Genomic DNA, 19,661 nt, shown 5'->3' with positions numbered 1-19,661 from the left:
ACAAACGCTGGTACAACCACACAATGGAACACTCAACAATTTAAAAAATGAACTACTGATACAACAATTTAGATGGACCTCAAGGGAATTATGCTTTGCGAGAAAAGTCAATCTCAAATAGTTACATATTATACTATTCCATTTATATAACATGCTCAAATGTCAAAACTATAGAGATGGAGAACAGATAAGTGGAACAGGAACAGTGGTGGGTGTGGTGGTGGGCGTGTGTGTGGGGGGGGTGCAGATACAAAGAACAGGGAGTTCCTTTATGGTAACAGTTCTAAGTCTTGATTGTGGTGGTGGTTACAGGAACATATATATGGCACGAAATTGCACACACTTATGCACAAATGAATAGATTTTTTAAATGGTGAAAACTAAGTTTTGTAATTTATTTAAAAGTAATGTACCAATATAAATTTCCTGGTTTTGATATTGAAGTACAGCTATGTAAGATATTGCCATTGAAGGAAGCTGAGTGAGAAGCCCACAGGACTCTGTACTATTTCTTGCAACTTCCTGAATCTATAATTATCTCAAAATAAAAAGGATCAGAATCTATTCATGAGCAAAAAAGAGCAAATTACAGAATAAAACAAAAACTTGAAAAACCTACATGTCATTTTCTTTTTGACTGCTCTTGCGGAACAGGGCTATCCTACAGGCAGTGTGCTGAGAGCAGCGTAATAAGTAAACACGTTTTGTCTAAGCATAGAAAAAAGTACCTAAGACTATAGATCAAGCTGTTATCTCTGGGGAAATTAAAATATGGGAGACAGGAGTGGGAGGGCAGGCAGAGGCTTTAACTTTTAATTATATATATTTCTAGATTATTTGATCTTTTTATAAGACGTTTTGCTTTTTTGTTTTTTAAAAGGTCTACCTGACAGGAATGTAGATGATAGGTTAGAAGGAGAGAAATATAAAGGCTGGGACATTCACCAGGCAACTAGGCAAAATATATTATGAACTTTAGTGACATACTGGATGTTGGAACTTATTCAAAGTAAAGAATAAAAAACAGAGTTTCCTAGACGTAGCTACTGGGTAATGTTAATGCCCCATTAAACCCAGATTGGAAATTGTAAATGAGTGATTCAAGTAAAGAAGGAGAGAGGGAGAAAGTTGGAATAAGAAGGATAGGGGAAACAATAATACATTCAGCTTGAGGTATGTTTTAAGTTCCATTGAGACATCCAAGAGGAAATGTTTGGCAAGTGGCTTTGTCTACAATAGAGTCATCAGGAAAGAGGTGACAACTGAAGTTACAGAAGTGGGCAGAACATTCAGCAAAGGAGATTAAAAAGGAATAGTTTAAGAGGTGGGAGGAAAATAAGGGCTTATTTTTGGAGTCTTGCTCTGTCACCCAGGCTGAAGCGCAGTGTCATGATCTTGGCTCACTGCAACCTCTGCCTCCCAGGTTCAAGTGATTCTCCTGCCTCAGCCTCCCAAGAATGCTGAGTGCATTCTCATGCCATGTGCCACCACGCCTGGCTAATTTTTTTGTATTTTTAGTGAAGACGGGGTTTCACTATGTTGGCCAGGCTGGTCTCGAACTCCTGACCTCAGGTGATCCACCCACCTCAGCCTCCCCCAGCCAGAGCTAAAAATTGTCATGGAAGGCTGGGTGTGGTGGCTCACGCCTGTAATCCCAGCACTTTGGGAGGCCGAGGCGGGCGGATCACGAGGTCAGGAGATCGAGACCATCCTGGCTAACAAGGTGAAACCCCGTCTCTACTACAAAATACAAAAAAAATTAGCCGGGTGTGGTAGCGGGCGCCTGTAGTCCCAGCTACTTGAGAGGCTAAGGCAGGAGAATGGCATGAACCCGGGAGGCGGAGCTTGCAGTGAGCTGTGATCGCGCCACTGCACTCCAGCCAGGGCGACAGAGTGAGACTCCGTCTCAAAAAAAAAAAAAATTGTCATGGAAGCCAATCACAATACAGTTGTGAGGAAAGAATGGTCAATGATGTCAAATACTAGGGTGAGGTCAAGATAAGGACAGAAGTGCCTACTATATCTGACAATTATGTGATCCTGTTTACTTGGTAGACTGGACAGGGTGGAAGCCAGCTTAAAGCTAAGCGAGGCATTACTGGAAGACAAAGAAAATAATGCAAGACATTACATATTCATAAAAGAAGTCTGGCTGTCATAAAAAAGAATGAAACTCTGATACATGCTACAACAAGGATGAACCTTGAAAATATGGTAAGTAAAACAAACCAGACACAAAAGAATATTGTATATAATGTATGATTTACTTATATGACATACCTAGAATAGGCAATTTCATAGAGATAGAAACTAGAATAGAGGTTACCAGGAGCTGGGAAGAAGGGGAGTTACCATGTAAGGGGTATAGAGTTTCTGTTTGGAATAATAAAAAAGTTCTCGAAATACCCAGTGGTAATGGTTGCACTACACTGTGATTGAACTTAATGCCACTGATTTGTACACTTAAAAATAGTTAAAATGACGGCTGGGCACGGTGACTCATACCTGTAATCCCAGCACTTTGGAAGGCTGAGGGGAGGTGGATCACCTGAGGTCAGGAGTTTGAGACCAACCTGGCCAACATGGTGAAACCCCGTCTCTACCAAAAATACAAAAATTAGCCGGGCGTGGTAGTGCACGCCTGTAATCCCAGCTACTCTGGAGGCTGAGGCAGGAGAAACGCTTGAACCCAGGAAGCGGAGGTTGCAGTGAACCAAGATCGCGCCACTGCACTCCAGCCTAGGAAACAGAATGAGACTCCGTCTCAAAAAAAAAAAAAAAAAAAATAGTTAAAATGACAAATTTTTATATTATGTATATTTTACCATAATAAAAAAGTCTGTATGGAAAGAGAAAGAGACAAGATGGCAGCAAGAGACTTAAGCAGGATTGGGGGAAGTTTTTCTTCTCTTCAATGACATGAAGGACTTAACTTTCATATTTCTTTTTTCTTTTTCTTTTTCTTTTTTTGGAGACAGAGTCTCATTCTGTCGCCCAGGCTGGGGTACAGTGGCATGATCTCAGCTCCAGGTGCGTGCCACCAGTCCTGGCTAATTTTTGTATTTTTAGTAGAGATGGGGTTTCACCATGTTGGCCAGGCTGGTCTTGAACTCCTGGCCTCAAGTGATCCACCCGCCTCGGCCTCCCAAAGTGCTGGAATTACTGTTGTGAGCCACCAAGCCTGGTCAGAAATACTTATACCTTGGGTCCCAATCACTGATGGAAAAAAAAGACCCTTATTATTTATGAGTGGCCAAACTTACAGAGTAGTACCCTTGTAACAAAGACTTAGAAACTAGTATTACGGAAACACTTTAAGCATTATAAACCTATGAACAATACTGAATCATCTATTCATATTCTTCAAATTGAAACCTTTAGACTTAATAACCAGTTAGGAAAAAAAGAGCACAAGCACAATGGCAGCAAAGCTTTTAAGTTTTATATTGAATATCGACAATGAAAAATAAATAAAATAAAAACTTTTAAATTACCTAGGAATAAACTCGACAATGAGAAATTCAAAAGGAACAAAAACTATAAAATTAAATAAATTAAACAAAACATGACTAGAAACTATATGAAGAAAACTAGAAGCCATTATTGGGGGACATAAAAGAAAATGTGAATAAATGAAGAAACATTAGCTCCCAGGTGGAAAAATGGAGAATTATAAAGATATACAGTTTCTCCAAATTAATCTACAAATTAAATAAGGTCTCAATCATGTTTATTTATTCGAGGACAAGGCAGAATCTAACGAAAATGACCTTAGAGTTTATTTAGGATAATTAGGCAGGCACAGCCAAGGAATTTAAAATTTTAAAGCCTTTGTGATAAAACAATTATATTATCTGGTGATAATAGCACCAGACTAGACAAATAGATCAATGAAGCAGAATAGAAAGCTCTCAAATAGGTTCAAGAATATGTAAGAATTTAGTATATTATAAAGGTAGCATTTTGGCCAGGTGCATTGGCTTATGCCTGTAATCCCAGCACTTAAGGAGGCTGAGGCAGGTGGACCATTTGAGCCCAGGAGTCCGAAACCAGCCTGGGCAACATGGTGAAACCCCATCTCTACAAAAAACACAAAAATTAGGCCAGGCATGGTGGCTCATGCCTGTAAGCACTTTGGGAGGCCAAGGCAGGTGATAGAGACCATCCTGCCTAACATGGTGAAACCCCGTCTCCACTAAAAATACAAACAATTAGCCGGGCGTGGTGGCAGGCGCCTGTAGTCCCAGCTACTCGGGAGGCTGAGGCAGGAGAATGGCATGAAACTGGGAGGTGGAGCTTGCAGTGAGCCGAGATCGTGCCACTGCACTCCAGCCTGGGTGACAGAGCGAGACTCTGTCTCAAAAAAAAAAAAAAAAAAAAAAAAATTAGCTGGGCTTGGTGATGTGTGCCTACAGTCTCAGCTACTTGGGAGGCTGAGGTGGGAGGATAGCTTGAGCCCAGGAGGTGGAGGCTGCAATGATCCATGATCACGCTACTGCACTCCAGCCTGGGAAACAGAACAAGACCTTGTTTCAAAAAAAAAAAAAAAAAGAGGTAGCATTTCAATTAGTAGAAAAGGTTAGACTGTTCCATATATGGGACTTGGGCACTTTGGCTAGTCATTTGGGAAAGAAAGTTAAATATTTACCTTCTACTTAAGATTTTATTCTAAAAAGTAGATAAACATTTAAATACTTAAAATACTGTATGTATTAAAAGAAAATATGGTTTGCTATCTTGGGGGTAGGGAAGATCTTTTGAACAGTTATAATACCAAAGATAAGAATCATACAGGAAAAGACTGATAAATACAAATGTATGCATATGAAGTTTCTGTATGTCAGAAATACCATAAAACTAAACATTAAAAGACTTTCTGGGCATGATAGAATAAATGCTATTGGATTAGTCCTCCTACTATAACCAGAAAACTAGAAAAAAAAAACAAACGAAACAACTGTTTTCAGACACTGAGCAACTAATAGTGTAAGATTGTGTGATCCTTGTGAGAAGGAAAGGGAAATGAAGTGAGCCCTACAATTGTCCCTGGCTTTCTGCTGAAGACAAGCCAATTATAGCAGTCTTCCTGACCTGTGGAGACATAATTGGAGTCTGAGGAGGTTAAGACAGCTGGAAATTGCAAGGCACAACTGGAGAAGAGGGTGCTCCACAGAAAAATAACACTATCTGCAAGGGCTCCCTTTAGTCTTTGGCTGAATAACTACTAAGCTGCACAGTACAGGATGAGACTCCAGAATGTCAGGCAAAGGTCCTATAACCTGAACAACTATCAGAGCCCACAAAAGGTTGGGAGATACTCAAAAGTTGGGGACAAGGGGATATTTCTCAGTTTTTCTTTGTAAATTTACATCTAGATTGTGGGGTCCAACTGAGCATTCTAAAACTTCGGGCTCTCAGGTTTCATGACACATGTTCTACCTATGTCCATCCCAAAGATGGCTTCTTACTGGAGTTGATTTTAGTTTTAAGAGCACTAGAGGAGAAACTTGCTATGAAATCTTTGGGAAAGAGGAATCTCATCATGACTAGCTCAGCATCACCTATTGGTTCAGACTATGTAGCTCATTTCAGATGAGATCAGGCACATTTAGGGTGATACAGCCACAGATTATGCAGCTCATTTCAAATTTAACTAAACATTAAGTAGTAAGGCCTCTGCCAATTTTGTTAAGTCTGGCAAAAAGTTTGGGTTGTATTTTTCAGAAGGGACTTATCTGTATGACTCTCTCCTTTAACTGTTGTGGTCCTTTTGGGACTGGTGCAAATAACTCCAACCACTTAAAGTTGTGGACTTCCCTGATTATTAATGTTCTTTTCAAATGCTATTTAAACATGAACAGAGGTTCTGAGACTGATCTAGTACTTGCGTGGCAGCTGGAAGGTACAATGGCTTAACTCTATAATTAGCGTACAGTCCACTGTCATCACTTAAGGACAAGACTAATTCCTCTGATACGTGCTGCTTATGTCCAGATGTGTTTTATATGGAGTGTTACTTATCTTCTGGTTTTTGCCTAATGACCCTAATCTTAGTGCTAAGTATTCTGGCTATATACAATATAGTTCACGGGCTAAATATGTGACTAATAAAGGGTAAGCCAATGAAGTCAGTGTAAAATGTTATAGAAATATGCTCATATACAGTTTGCGTGAAGGATCTGAATATAAAGAGTCAAAATAATGTTAACTAGAGATACCATTCTACTAATTTAGATTAACTTTAATACTAACAATAAAATTTTACGAAATAAAAATTTTAAAGTAGAGAATAAAGTCCACATGGACTTTGTTACTATTTTTATTTTTTGTTTTTTGAGACAGGGTCTCTGTCAACCAAGCTGGAGTGCAGTGGCACAATCATCAGTGCAGCCTTGAACTCCTGGGCTCCACAACAGGCACACACCACCATGCCCAGCTAATTTTTAAAATTTTTTTAGAGACAGGGTCTCTTGCCAGGGCTGATCTTGAACTTCTGGCTTCAAGAGATCCTCCTGCCTTGGCCTCCCAAAGCATTAGGATTACAGGAGTGAGCCGCTGCACCCAGCCTGGACTTTGTTACTATTAATTAAAAACAGAGGCAGGATCATATTTGGCTGAAGCAACAACGTTTTAAAACAGAAATATTATTTCGTGTATATCACCTGACAGTAGGAAATATTTCATGTGCCTTTCACTCCTCAATGTCTTTATGTTGTCTTTCTAGATGTCACCATTTCATATCACATGGCGCCACTAACCCTTATAGCCCTATTCAGAAGTTTCCTATTCTCTCATCCACTGGTTAAGGAGGGGGGAAAGTCAGCCTTCTAGGCTGTCCACTGCTACTACCCAGACATTATTTACTTCTTCTTGGGGAGAAAAAAAAATCTCTCCTACTCTAAGGCCTTTTTTTTACTATGCCAGAGGTTGAAGACGTGGAGCCAGATTTGGCCTGCAGATAGATGTTTTTATTTGGCCAACAGAGTAAAAAAAAATTTAAACTATTAGCAAATACGTAAAAATTTGAGAAATGTCACATAAAAAGTCCAGGTTTTCAGCTTCTCTTGAAAAATTAAGTTATCTAGCAACACTGGATACTCATTTCCTTAGGACAACAATCAGAAGGAGGACATGCTGCTTTAGATGGAATATGCACTCTTCTAGTTTAGCACAATCCCACCTAGCCCACCTTAGTCATTTACATTACTTGCCTGGCCCCTGCAGGACATTTGAGTTTGAAATCTGTGTTCTTCACCTTTAGTCACCATTGTTAACTGATTCTCAGTCACAAAGACTTATGTACCTGGCACAATCATTCTCTCAGCTCCAAATCTCTCCCATCATAGTGAATTACTTTATTGTTCACATGTACAACCTATCCAAATCCCTGCAAATCTTTGTACCAATAGTTTGTACCTTTGCTCCAGCCAAACACATCCATGGCTATACCCCGTATGCTATCTACTGAAAACTGCTTCACCTCTGGAACTTTCAACTCCAAATATTCTACTTTCTTATCACAGCCTTGTATCTGTCCAGTTTTTTCATTCTCTTTCTCTTACTCCAAGAAAACTGCCAGGCCCATTAATTTCTCTCTCTCAACATATTAAGCCTCTCCTGGCATTACCTTAATGCATAATCAGCCCCATGTTTTAAAAACTAAGGTAATGCAGAAGAATATACCAAAATAAGCTATGGGATCATTGTTGTATAACTTCCTGAATCAGCAATTTTACTTGAAGACTGGAGAGGGGATATAAAATAATTTGGTAAGAAATTTGAAGCAAGTTAAAGTACAGATAAGCCTAACGGAAAATTTGCATAAATTTTTAAGATAAAACACAAATTGCCAAAGAAATTTCAAGCTTTTGTGGAGTTGCTCTGAGATATTCCCCCAAACTGGAGACTATATAGTTACAATCCTCTGCAATAAAGCATCACTAAAGAGTGACAAGGTTTGAGATGCCCGAACTTCAATAATTTTTTTTTTGCTAATACCCTCAATTCCCAATCTTTCCAGCACATCCACAAAACAAAATCTCAATCCTGAATCAATTTTATCATCTGCCTTCTCAGTTTCCTAACTTGATTTGATGAGCACCGACAAAAATTACAGAACTGTGCCAATTGATACTGCCAAAAAAAAAGTCTCCATCTTCAGCTGGACCTTCAAAAGCTGCTCAACAGCGTTCTTCTGAAATGTCCCTAATCAGCTCCTTTTCCAATTTCCCACAAGAATAATTCGCTTATTGATATTTTTCTTCAAATTCCTTCTCCCACTTTAATCTCAGCAAAAAATATGGTTTCCTACTTTACAGAGAAATAAGATGTTACTTAGGCAGAAACTTTCTCAATGTCTATCTTCCCACCTCCATAGGCATTTCATATCCTTAATTTTCTTCTCTTTGACCTATAAAAAGGTCTCCTCTGTCCAACTGCCTTCATCCCCTCAACATATTGTCTACTTCCTTCCTCCCTTCACAGGCAACTCTCAATCTCTACTTTCTTGCTTCCCATTCATTCATAACCCTTACAGTCTGGCTTTTTATTCTACCACTTCAATGAAATAACTCTTCTAATAACCATCCTCTTTGGTCTTCTCTGTAACACCTGACCCGTTGGTAATTTTCCCTCTTTGAAATCCTCTTCTCTTGGTTTGCAGTATATTATTCTCTCCTAGTTTTTCTTCTTTCATTCTGGCCACTCCTTCATATTCTTTTTTTTTTTGAGACGGAGTCTCACTCTGTCGCCAGGCTGGAGTGCAGCGGTGCAATCTCGGCTCACTGCAACCTCTGCCTCCCGGGTTCAAGTGATTCTCCTGCCTCAGCCTCCGGAGTAGCTGGGATTACCGGCGCATGCCACCATGCCCAACTAATTTTTTGTATTTTTAATAGAGACAGGGTTTCACTATGTTGGCCAGGATGGTCTTGATCTCTTGACCTCATGATCCACCCGCCTCGGCCTCCCAAAGTGCTGGGATCACAGGCGTGAGCCACCATGCCGGGCCTCACCTGTTATCTTAAATACTGGAATTTGTCAGGTCTATTCTTATCACACATCCTCTAAACGGTGACTCTTACGTTTTTTGGGGTCACACACTTTGATAATCTGATAAAATCTATGGTCTTTCTACTCAGTAAAATATACAATCATATTTTACATACAACATCAGAGGGTTCAAGGAATGTACCCTACTCCCTATTTGAGCTCATCTACTTATATTTTTATATGCTGATAATCTGAAAAGTAACCACATTTATAGTATAAATTCTCTTCTGAGGCCAGGTGGAAAAGCTCACGCCTATAATCCCAGCACTTTGGGAGGCCGAGGGAGGTGGAGCATTTGAGGTCAGGAGTTTGAGACCAGCCTGGCCAACATGGTGAAACCCGGTCTCTACTAAAAATACAAAAATTAGCTGGGTGTGGTGACATGTGCCTGTAATCCCAGCTACTTGAGAGGCTGAGGCAGGCAAATCACTTGAACCTGGGAGGCGAAGGTTGCCATGGGCCGAGATCGCACCACTGCACTCCAGCGTGGGTGATAGAGCAAGACTGTGTCTCAAAAAAAAAAAAAATGTTCTGAGCTTTGCACCTGTATACAGCTAACTACCTATTAAAAGTCTTCACTTAGATGTCCTACCCCAATACAACATAGCAAGTTGAACTCTGCTATCTTTTCTCCAAACTACTCTTCCTGTATTTCCCATATTAGTCAATGGCACCACCTGTTGCCCACGTCAGAATTTTGGAGGTCATTTGATTTATTCATCCTTCCAAAAATGGAAATTTCTCTTAATTGCAAAAGTATTATGTGCTCACTAAAAAATTCAAATACCTAAGTACAAACAAGTATAAAGTAAAAACCATTCTCCGTCTCTCCCTTTGGTAATTCAATTCCATGGCAACAACTGAGCTAAATAGTGACTGACACCTAGATGGGATACCTGCTCTCCAGTTCATTGGCCCCCACAACATAGCCCATTTGACTTATTTATATTACTTGTCCATAGAATCCAAATTTGTGACCCCCCTTTCTAAATATACTGTTGAGTAACATGGTTCTCAATAATGCAACTTGAGTATCTTTTCATATGAGCATATACAAATACACCTAATTTATTAGCTAAGTCTACCATTTTGATAGCTTAGCAGTATTTCATCATATAGATGTGTCTTTTTTTTTTTTTGTGAGACAGAGTCTCGCTCTGTCGCCCAGGCTGGAGTGCAGTAGCGCGATCTCGGCTCACGGCAAGCTCCACCTCGGGTTCCTCCCGCCATTCTCCTGCCTCAGCCTCCAGAGTAGCTGGGACTACAGGCGCCCGCCACCACGCCCGGCTAATTTTTTATATTTTTAGTAGAGACGGGGTTTCTTCACCTGTGTTAGCTAGGATGATCTCAATCTCCAGACCTCGTGATCCGCCCACCTCAGCCTCCCAAAGTGCTGGGATTACAGGCGTGAACCACCATGCCCGGCCTAGATGTGCCATTTTTTAAACAATTTCCTATTGTGGGATATTTAGAATGTTCCATGTTTTTGCAATTACAAGCAATGCTGCAAAGAACATTTGTACATGTACCTTTATAAACTTGTGTGGAGTAGTCCCTAGAAGTGAAGTTGCTTAGCCAAGGGAAATGAACATTTATAGTCCTCTAAAATGTTTGTACTAATTTATGTTTCCACCAAGAGCATGAGTGCTTGATACCATCTTAAAATCTCCATCCTTTACCCGTGCCCCCAACTTCTAACCATTTATGAAATATCAATTCTACCTCCTAAGTGTCTCTATACCCCATCTTCATTTTTTTACTCTTATTGATACTGACCTTAGTTCAGGCCGTCAGTATTTTTAACTGGGAATGCTGTCAATAGTTTCTTTACTGGTCTCTATCTTATTCTCCTCCAATCCATTCTTCAGATAGGTTTCAGAATGATACATTCAGGTACTAGTACCTGATATGTCCCTTTCTCCTTCTAAAGGTTTGGTGTAACATACTAGGCCTTTCATGATTTGACCCCTCTACCTTTAAAATCTCGTATCTCACTACCAAACGTAATTCCACTATGCATCCTAGTCATATTTAACTACCGGCACTTCCCTATCCAAGGCGCCTTCATCTACTTTTGCATTTGTGCTATCTGCCAGGAACTTCTCTCCCCCACCATTTTCCACTTGACTATTTCCTTGGCACAGTAGGTGCTCAATAAGTAGTCATTATTATCATCATGCTTCAAAACTCAGTTCAAAACTCACTTCCTCTTAGGAGAGTTCCCTGCTTCCTTCTGCTTTTTTTTTGAGACGGAGTCTTGCTCTGTCGCCCAGGCTGGAGTGCAGTGACACAATCTCGGCTCACTGCAAGCTCCGCTTCCCAGGTTCACACCATTCTCCTGCCTCAGCCTCCCCAGTAGCTGGGACTACAGGTGCCTGCCACCACGCCCGGCTAATTTTTTGTATTTTTAGTAGAGACGGGGTTTCACTGTGTTAGCCAGGATGGTTTCGATCTCCTGACCTTGTGATCCGTCCACCTCAGCCTCCCAAAGTGCTGGGATTACAGGCGTGAGCCACTGCGCCCGGCCTCCCTGCTTCCCATATGAGGAAAAACCATGGAAAACATATAAAAGGTGAAAACAAAGACAATCCTAACCCCATGTCACAGAAATAACCACTATTATCACTCTGGTGTGTTTCCTTCCAGCCTTTTTTGTACGTATATACATCTTTTTTAAAAAAGCATGACTGAGATAAAATAAACATCTCTGTGCTCTGCTTTTCTCACTTAACATTGTGAGCATTTTTTGGTCATTAAGTTTTCCAAAAAAGAGCTTTGAATCTGTACCTAATAATTAATTATACAGATGGCACTATAACATCATCCCCTTTATGTCAACTACTCAGGTTAAATAAATCCTTGCTAATATAAAATAACATTATCATGAAACCTTTAACTACATCTCTGATTAGGATTATAATCTTACCACATGCTAAGTACTTACGTGTACTATTTTATTTAATCCTCACAACAATCCTCTTGAGGGGGTACTATTATTCTTATTTTACAGATAGGAGAAGCAGAGACTAAGTTATTTGCTCAAAGTCACATTGCTATTAAGTGGTGGGGCCAATGTTCAAATCCAAGTCTACTTAACAATAAAGTCTGTTCACTCAACAATTTATTTTAGTCTCTCAATGTTGCCAAATAGCTTTCCAGAAATCTCACGCAATTTTATAATGCCAACAGCAATACGTGAGAGCACCTGTCTCACTACCATTACGTCTACTAAAAAATTGAGTTGGCCAGGCGCAGTAGCTCACGAGGTCAGAAGTTCGAGACCAGCCTGGCCAAGATGGTGAAACCATGTCTCTACTAAAAATACAAAAATTAGCCAGGCACGGTGGCGGGAGCCTGTAATCTCAGCTACTCGGGAGGCTGAGGCAGGAGAATTGCTTGAACCCGGGAGGCGGAGGGTGCAGTGAGCCAAGATTGTGCCACTGCACTCTAGCCTGGGCGACAGAGCAAGACTCCATCTCAAAAAAAAAAAAAAAAAATTTGAGCTAATCTAATAGGTTAAAAAAAAAAAAAAGTATCTCTTTCTTTCAATTGCTTTTTTTTTTTTTTCCTTCTTGAGACTAAGTCTCACTCTATCACCCAGGCTGGAGTGCAGTGGCACTATCTCGGCTCACCACAACCTCTACCTCCCAGGTTCAAGAAATTCTCATGCCTCAGCCTCCCGAGTAGCTGGGATTACAGGCACCCGCCTCCATGCCCAGCTAATTTTTGTATTTTTAGGAGAGATGGGATTTCACCACCTTGGCCAGGTTGATCTCGAACTCCTGACCTCAGGTGATCTATCTGCCTCGGCCTCCCAAAGTGCTGGGATTACAGGCATGAGCCACCACGCCTGGCCCAATTGCATTTCTTTGATTACTAGTGCAACAGAATATTTATTCATGTTTGTTAGTTATTTAATTTTTGTCTTTTGTGATTTGTCCATCTGCCCTCTGCTTACTTTTTTATTAGTATCTTCTGGGTTTTTCTTACTGTTTTATATAAGCTCCTTGTAAGTCTGCCCTATGTCCTAAGTCAGCCATCACCAGGTCAAGTGCCTTTCTGTAACACTCTTGCTTATCACTTGCTATACATAGTCTTTTTTAGATGTCTGTGAGCTTACCAACACTTCCACTGCCAGAATTCTGGGTGATTAACTTTAGGTGTTTTCATGAAACAATAATGGATAATTGACCCAGCAAGGGACCTTTCCACTCTTCAATTTCCCATGTGTAATAAGCAGAGCAAACTGAGAAAGTACATTCTTTCAACCCAAACCAGAATGAACAAAAATGGAAGTCTCATCTCCTTAATGATATATGCATGTTCTAGTTACGTATAGTTCCCTGAACTTGCCCTGTTCTTTCATTCTTCCATGATATTGAACATTGTGTTCTCTGCCCAGAATGCTTATTTCTTCATCAGTCTTTCTGACTGTCCAATCCTTCACCTTTTCTCTCCAATTCTCTGCCCCTTCTGACAAACTTAACAGCCATACTACTTACTGCTAAAAATTACAGGAGAAAAGTCTTATAATCATGCGGATTCTTAGTTGAGAACCTCAGTACGCCAGATAATTCTCTCAAACGTCCTTAGCTCCCTCTTCTATTCGTTTAAGGAATTATAAGAAATTGTTGCCCTGCTTCATTCCTTCAATGTTTTCCCATTTAGGATCAAGTACAAACTCAAGTATAGCACACAAAATCCTCTATGATTTGACTCTTGCCTGCCTCTTGAAACAGTTATTTACCAGTATGTACACTTGAACTGCAACCCCAACACTTTTTTTTTGAGACAGAGTTTCACTCTTGTTGCCCAGGCTGGAGTGCAATGGCGCCATCTCGGCTCCCTGCAACCTCCACCTTCCGGGTTCAAGCGATTCTCCTGCCTCAGCCTCCCGAGTAGCTGGGATCACAGGCATGTGCCACCATGCCCGGCTAATTTTGTATTTTTAGTAGAGATGGGGTTTCTCCATGTTGGTCAGGCTGGTCTCAAACTCCCAATCTCAGGTGATCCGCCTGCCTCGGCCTCCCAAAGTGCTGGGATTACAGGCGTGAGCCACCACATCCAGCCTGTTTCTTAAACCTATCATGCAATTTCAGGCCTCTGTGCCTTTACATATCGCTGTTCTCTCTACCTAGAACATTTTCTCCTCCACATTCTTTGCCAAGTAAACACCACTGATCTTTCAGAACTCAGCTTAAGAAAACTCTCTTCTGGATGGGTGTGGTGACTCATGTAATCCTAACACTTTGGGAGGCCAAGATGGGAGGATGGCTTGAGCCCTGGAGTTCCAGACCAGACTGGGCAACATAGCAAGACCCCCATCTCTATTTACAAAAAAGAAAAAGAAAATCCTCTTCCAGAAAGCTTCCTCTAACCCCACTCTTTTTTCTTTTTTTGAGATGGGGTCTTACTATGTTGCCCAGGCTGGTCTTGCACTCCTGAGCTCAAATGATCCACCCGCCTTGGCCTCCCAAGGTGCTAGGATTACAGGCGTGAGCCACCCCACCCAGCCCCACTCTAATTTAGACATACTGTCCTGTGACACTCTGTACATGCTTATAGCAATAAAATTTAAGTACTATAATTTTTCTTTTCTGTTTCCCCAACTAAACTAACTTGGGGCAGAGACCATATCTAATTTGATATTTATAACATCTATCAGTGCCAGCAAATGTAAGTACTCAATGTTTAAAAATTGAGTCATTAAAAACTGAACTATATTAGCTCGTTTATGAAGCCTTCCCTAACTCTCAGGTTATTCTTTGCTCTTGTCTGATGCACTCTGCACATACTTCTATTATAGCCCTTATCAAGCTGCATTTTACTTATTTATTTTAGAGACAGGGTCTTGCTGTTGCCCAGGATGTAGTGCAGGGGCGTGATCATAGCTCACTGCAGTCTTGAAATCCTGAGTTCCAGTGATCCTCTTGCCTTAGCCTCCCAAATATCTAAGACTTCAGGCACTCACCACCACACCTAGCTAAGCTTTTGTTTATAAGTTTTTTATACAGACAAGGAAGGTCTTGCTATGTGTGCCCAGGCTGGTCTCAAACTCCTGGGCTCAAGTAATCCTCCCACCTCAGCCTACCAAAGTGTTGAGATTACAGGTATCAGCCACCGTGCCTGGTTCCAAGCTGCATTCTAATTGTCTCTTTCCGCCAACTGGATTGTGAATTACTTGAGGACAGTGACTGTCTTTCTTTTTTTTTTTTTTTTTTTTGAGACAGAGTCTTGCTCTGTCGCCCAGGCTGGAGTGCAGTGGCGCAATCTCGGCTCACTGCAAGCTCCACCTCCCGGGTCCACGCCATTCTCCTGCCTCAGCCTCTCCGAGTAGCTGGGACTACAGGCGCCCGCCACCACGCCCGGCTAATTTTTTGTATTTTTAGTAGAGACGGGGTTTCACCGTGGTCTCGATCTCCTGACCTCATGATCCGCCCGCCTCGGCCTCCCAAAGTGCTGGGATTACAAGCGTGAGCCATCGTGCCCAGCCAGTGACTGTCTTTCTTATCAGTAGATTAAGCAGCTAGCACAGGGCCTGGCATATGTTATTCAATCAACACATGTACTGAGCAAAACTCCATGCACCAAGGAAGCTCACCACAGTCTATAGCTACCCATTTCCCTAAGCTCTATGTAAGGGCCTGGGACATAGGTGAGTTTTCACTTTCCAGGAAAAAGGAGTGATGGCTCAGAGCCCAAATGGATAAAAATCCATTTGATTTTTATTCTCACCTCATTTTTCTGTGTCTTCCAAGATTTCAAAAGTAAGCATATACTACTTTTTCATCATTAACGGCTAATAGCAATCTTTATAGAATATACACACTAAAACATATGCTTGCTTTAAAAAAAAAGACTGGCCAGGAGCGGTGGCTCACGCCTGTAATCCCAGCACTTTGGGAGGCTGAGGCAGGTGGATCACCTGAGGTCAGGAGTTCGAGACCAGCCTAGCCAACATAGTGAAACCCCGTTTCTACTAAAAATACAAAAATTAGCTGGGCGTGGTGGCGGGCACCTGTAATCCCAGCTACTCAGGAGGCTGAGGCAGGAAAATTGCTCGAACCTGGGAGAGGTGGAGGTTGCAGTGAGCCATGATCGTGCTATTGCACTCCTGCCTGGCCGACAAGAGTGAAACTCCATCTCAAAATAAATAAATAAATAAAAATACTAGGTCACTCAATTGATTCTGCTATCACTGCTCAAGGTTGCTTTATGCACATAAATTTTAATAATACTGGCTAGGCGTGTTGGCTCACGCCTGTAATCCTAGCATTTTGGGAAGCCAAGGTGGGACGACTGCTTGAGCTCAGCCTGGGCAAAATAGTAAAACCCTGCCTCTACCAAAAAAAAAAAAAAAAAAAAAAAAAAGAGCCTGGCACAGTGGCATGTGCCTGGTTCAGTGAACCATGATCACACCACAGCATCCAGCCTGGGTAAGAGAGCAAGATCCTGTCTCAAAAAAAATTTTTTTAATAATGCTAAGTAATGTTAGATGGATAGAAGATGGACGGATTCATGGAAAGAAAATAAAGAGAAATACCCACCATTATACTTAACACTGTTGGCCAGAATAAGGTTTACATCATCTAGAAAGCTCTCCCGACTCTGATACTTGTGCTTGGAGATGTTCTGCGATGAAAAGAATCAGGCACTCAGATACACACACATAGTCACTTGATTACAAATTGGCATTTAGATCAAATCACTCACTCACCTTACGTATGGTTTCTAAATCCATTGGATTGACAATCACTTTGTAATAATCTGGAACAAATTTCTTATTAACTGGGTGATGAAATGGCCAAGACTAGTAAATAGAAAGCATAAGAAATTAAATGGAAACCACTCTTCATACCAGAATTTCACCATCTTTGTTGGATTACAAATATTCCTAAAAAAAGCTATGGACTCTTTTCCTAGAAAAACACATAATCATACAAAACTTCTGCATATAATGTAAGGGGTTCATAGATTCCTTTAAGGATTTCTATGCCATGATAGGATAAAAACACTTGCTCTATAGTCGTAATTAAAATTCCTTATTCCCTAGTCCCATCCAGAAGTTTTATAGCATTACACACATAGAACACATTCCTATAGTGCAAAAGGAAACTCTGTTGAGAATTCCTGGGGAGGATCACTATAACAATATAAAAACGAAATAAAAGACAATCAACAGTGTCTAATTATCAAAGCATCATTTGCTTAGAAGCACCTCTAAATCAAAAGCCTCACATTCGCTAGCATCCTCTCTCTACAGGGCTATTCAGGAGCATTCATATACTGAATGTCAACAACAGGAAGCAAAAACCTCCCTACATCCAAAGATTCCTGGCCTCTTTGATTTCAATGATAATGTACTCTTAAAAAAAAAAAGATACTGTACCCATATAGCAAAAATGTCAATATTTAAAATCACATACCAGACACAACTGACATACACCACCACTCAGACTCTCTAAAATACACACACGTACACCCTATACATTTTTCCTTTCCCCTGCACGATCCTCACAGTATTTGGCACAGAGACAGCTTACATCTGGAACTGCCATCATTTTCTGGGTGACAATGTTGTCCAGAATGAAAGAAAACGCCACTTGGTCATCATCATCCAGCAAGGGGTTGATAGCTTTCTCTAAGCGAGCTAATTTGTCTTCTTTCTGAAATTAAACAAAGCAAAGCCAAGACAGAGGTTTCCCTAAGGTGTGATCATCATAGAAAAATTAAGGACAAGTTTGCCGGGCGTGGTGGCTCACGCCTGTAATCCCAGCGCTTTGGGAGGCTGAGGCGGGCAGATCACAAGGTCAAGAGATCGAGACCATCCTGGCTAACACGGTGAAACCCCGTCTCTACTAAAAATACAAAAAAAAACAAAAAAAAACTAGCTGGGCGTGGTGTCGGGCGCCTATAGTCCCAGCTACTCAGGAGGCTGAGGCAGGAGAATGGTGTGAATCTGGGAGGTGGAGCTTGCAGTGAGCTGAGATCGCACCACTGCACTCCAGCCTGGGTGGACAGAGCAAAACTCTATCTCAAAAAAAATAAACAAAACAAATTAATTAAGGATAATTTAAGGTTCAGCTAGCTATTACCCTTGCCCCAGAAAGTGTAACTTTGAATTGCCTACAGAATGACAAAAGTCAAGATAAATGATATTCTAGGCTGGGCACAGTGGCTCACACACCTGTAATCCCAGCAATCTGGGAGGCCGAGCAGGTGGATCACATGAGGCCAGGAACTTGAGACCAGCCTGGCCAACATGGCAAAACACCATCTCTACTAAGAATACAAAAAAAAAAAAAAAAAATTAGCTGGGCGCGGTGGCACACGCCTGTGGTCCCAGCTACTTGGGAGGCCAAGGCACAAGAATCACTTGAACCCAGGAGGCGGAGGTTGCAGTGAGCCAAGGTCATCCCACTGCACTCCAGCCCAGGTGACAGAGTCAGACCCTGTCTCAAAAAAAAAAAAAAAAAAATTCCAGTAAAAGGGTCAAAAAGGATGTGTCAACAACTTCTTTAGGTACTCTACATTCTATTCTTCTGGTTCACCAAAATTTATACTTAGCCCTGAGTGTCAACATCATAGCTCCTATACACACAAAAAAACATCTTTAGCAATTTAGGCTTTAAGATCATGCTCTGTTTTTGCTGTAAAACTACTGCTGAAAACACTAAACATTATTATTGATTAGTGACTTTTGCGTAATGGGACCTAACCCAATAAGTTTATTTTAGACTCTAGTAGGAAAAAGTTTGTATTCCTATTGCTCCAAATCCTCATCAACATTTAGTATTGTCAGTCTTTTTAATTTTAGCCTTTGCAGTGGGTATGTAGTGACATCGTGGTTTAAATTTGCATCTCCTCAATAAGCAATCAAGTTGAGAATCCTTCCATGTTTACTGGCTAGTTATCCTCTTTTGTGAAATGTCTACTTCATACTTACACTTTTGTAGGTTTATAAAGTACCATTAATTGTTTTCAGTAAGAAGAGGGAATATAAATAGATTATCATTTAAAAATTAAAACTTTTAGCACTTGCTGCTTGGTTGGTTAAAAATATGAAGAAAAAATGAAAATTCTTCCTAAAACATTGACTAGTCTCTTAGCTACAGCTGACTTCCTGGAAACTCACTTTCCTTTGCCCTTTGTAATGAGTTGTGTAGGTGCTGGATGTTAATTCTAACTTTGTTAATAGTCAAGATGTCCAGAGCAAATCATTTTCTTCTATGGGCCCAGTTTTTCCATCTACGAAAGGGACTGGCCTATGAGTTCTAAAGTCCCTTCCAGCCTTCACATATACTGAAGATCTGCTACTCCCGCATGTATTTTTCCTTCTGTTAAATTCCCGACTTCCTATACCCTGATATCCCACCCCCACCTTCAAATTCCACTGCCTTTCTCTCATTCTAACTGTCTTACCTCTTTGAGTTTTTCATCACAGAGATCCAACATGGATTGAGAGATCTGAGTCAATGAGTGTTTTGGCCCTGTAGAGGAACAGAAAGAGATGAAACCATTAATAATGGGAGGCAAAAGCTGCCAACACTTCTTTATCCTTTTAATGCACTTACTTAAGAACCTAAAACGTGTCAGGCACCAGGCTAACTGAT

At 40.9% G+C, this 19,661-nt stretch overlaps 1 protein-coding gene across 12 annotated transcripts in view; it reads right to left on the bottom strand.

Annotated features, from left to right (window-relative positions):
- TAF1 (TATA-box binding protein associated factor 1) overlaps positions 1–19,661 on the bottom strand; it is a 96,366-nt gene that overhangs the window by 22,275 nt on the left and 54,430 nt on the right. For all 12 annotated transcript variants that reach the window (XM_063634352.1, XM_055268530.2, XM_063634351.1 and 9 more), the window contains 4 exons: positions 19,471–19,538; positions 17,592–17,714; positions 16,766–16,858; positions 16,596–16,680 (listed from right to left, as the gene is read on the bottom strand). In XM_063634352.1, coding sequence (XP_063490422.1) covers positions 16,596–16,680; positions 16,766–16,858; positions 17,592–17,714; positions 19,471–19,538 — 369 coding nt within the window. The remainder of the gene's footprint in view (positions 1–16,595; positions 16,681–16,765; positions 16,859–17,591; positions 17,715–19,470; positions 19,539–19,661) is intronic.

Source organism: Symphalangus syndactylus, chromosome X (genome assembly GCF_028878055.3).
Source record: "Symphalangus syndactylus isolate Jambi chromosome X, NHGRI_mSymSyn1-v2.1_pri, whole genome shotgun sequence".
NCBI classification, from domain to species: domain Eukaryota; kingdom Metazoa; phylum Chordata; class Mammalia; order Primates; family Hylobatidae; genus Symphalangus; species Symphalangus syndactylus.
The sequence above is the reverse complement of the archived record's forward strand: the minus strand, read 5'-3'. Positions and strand labels throughout refer to the sequence as shown.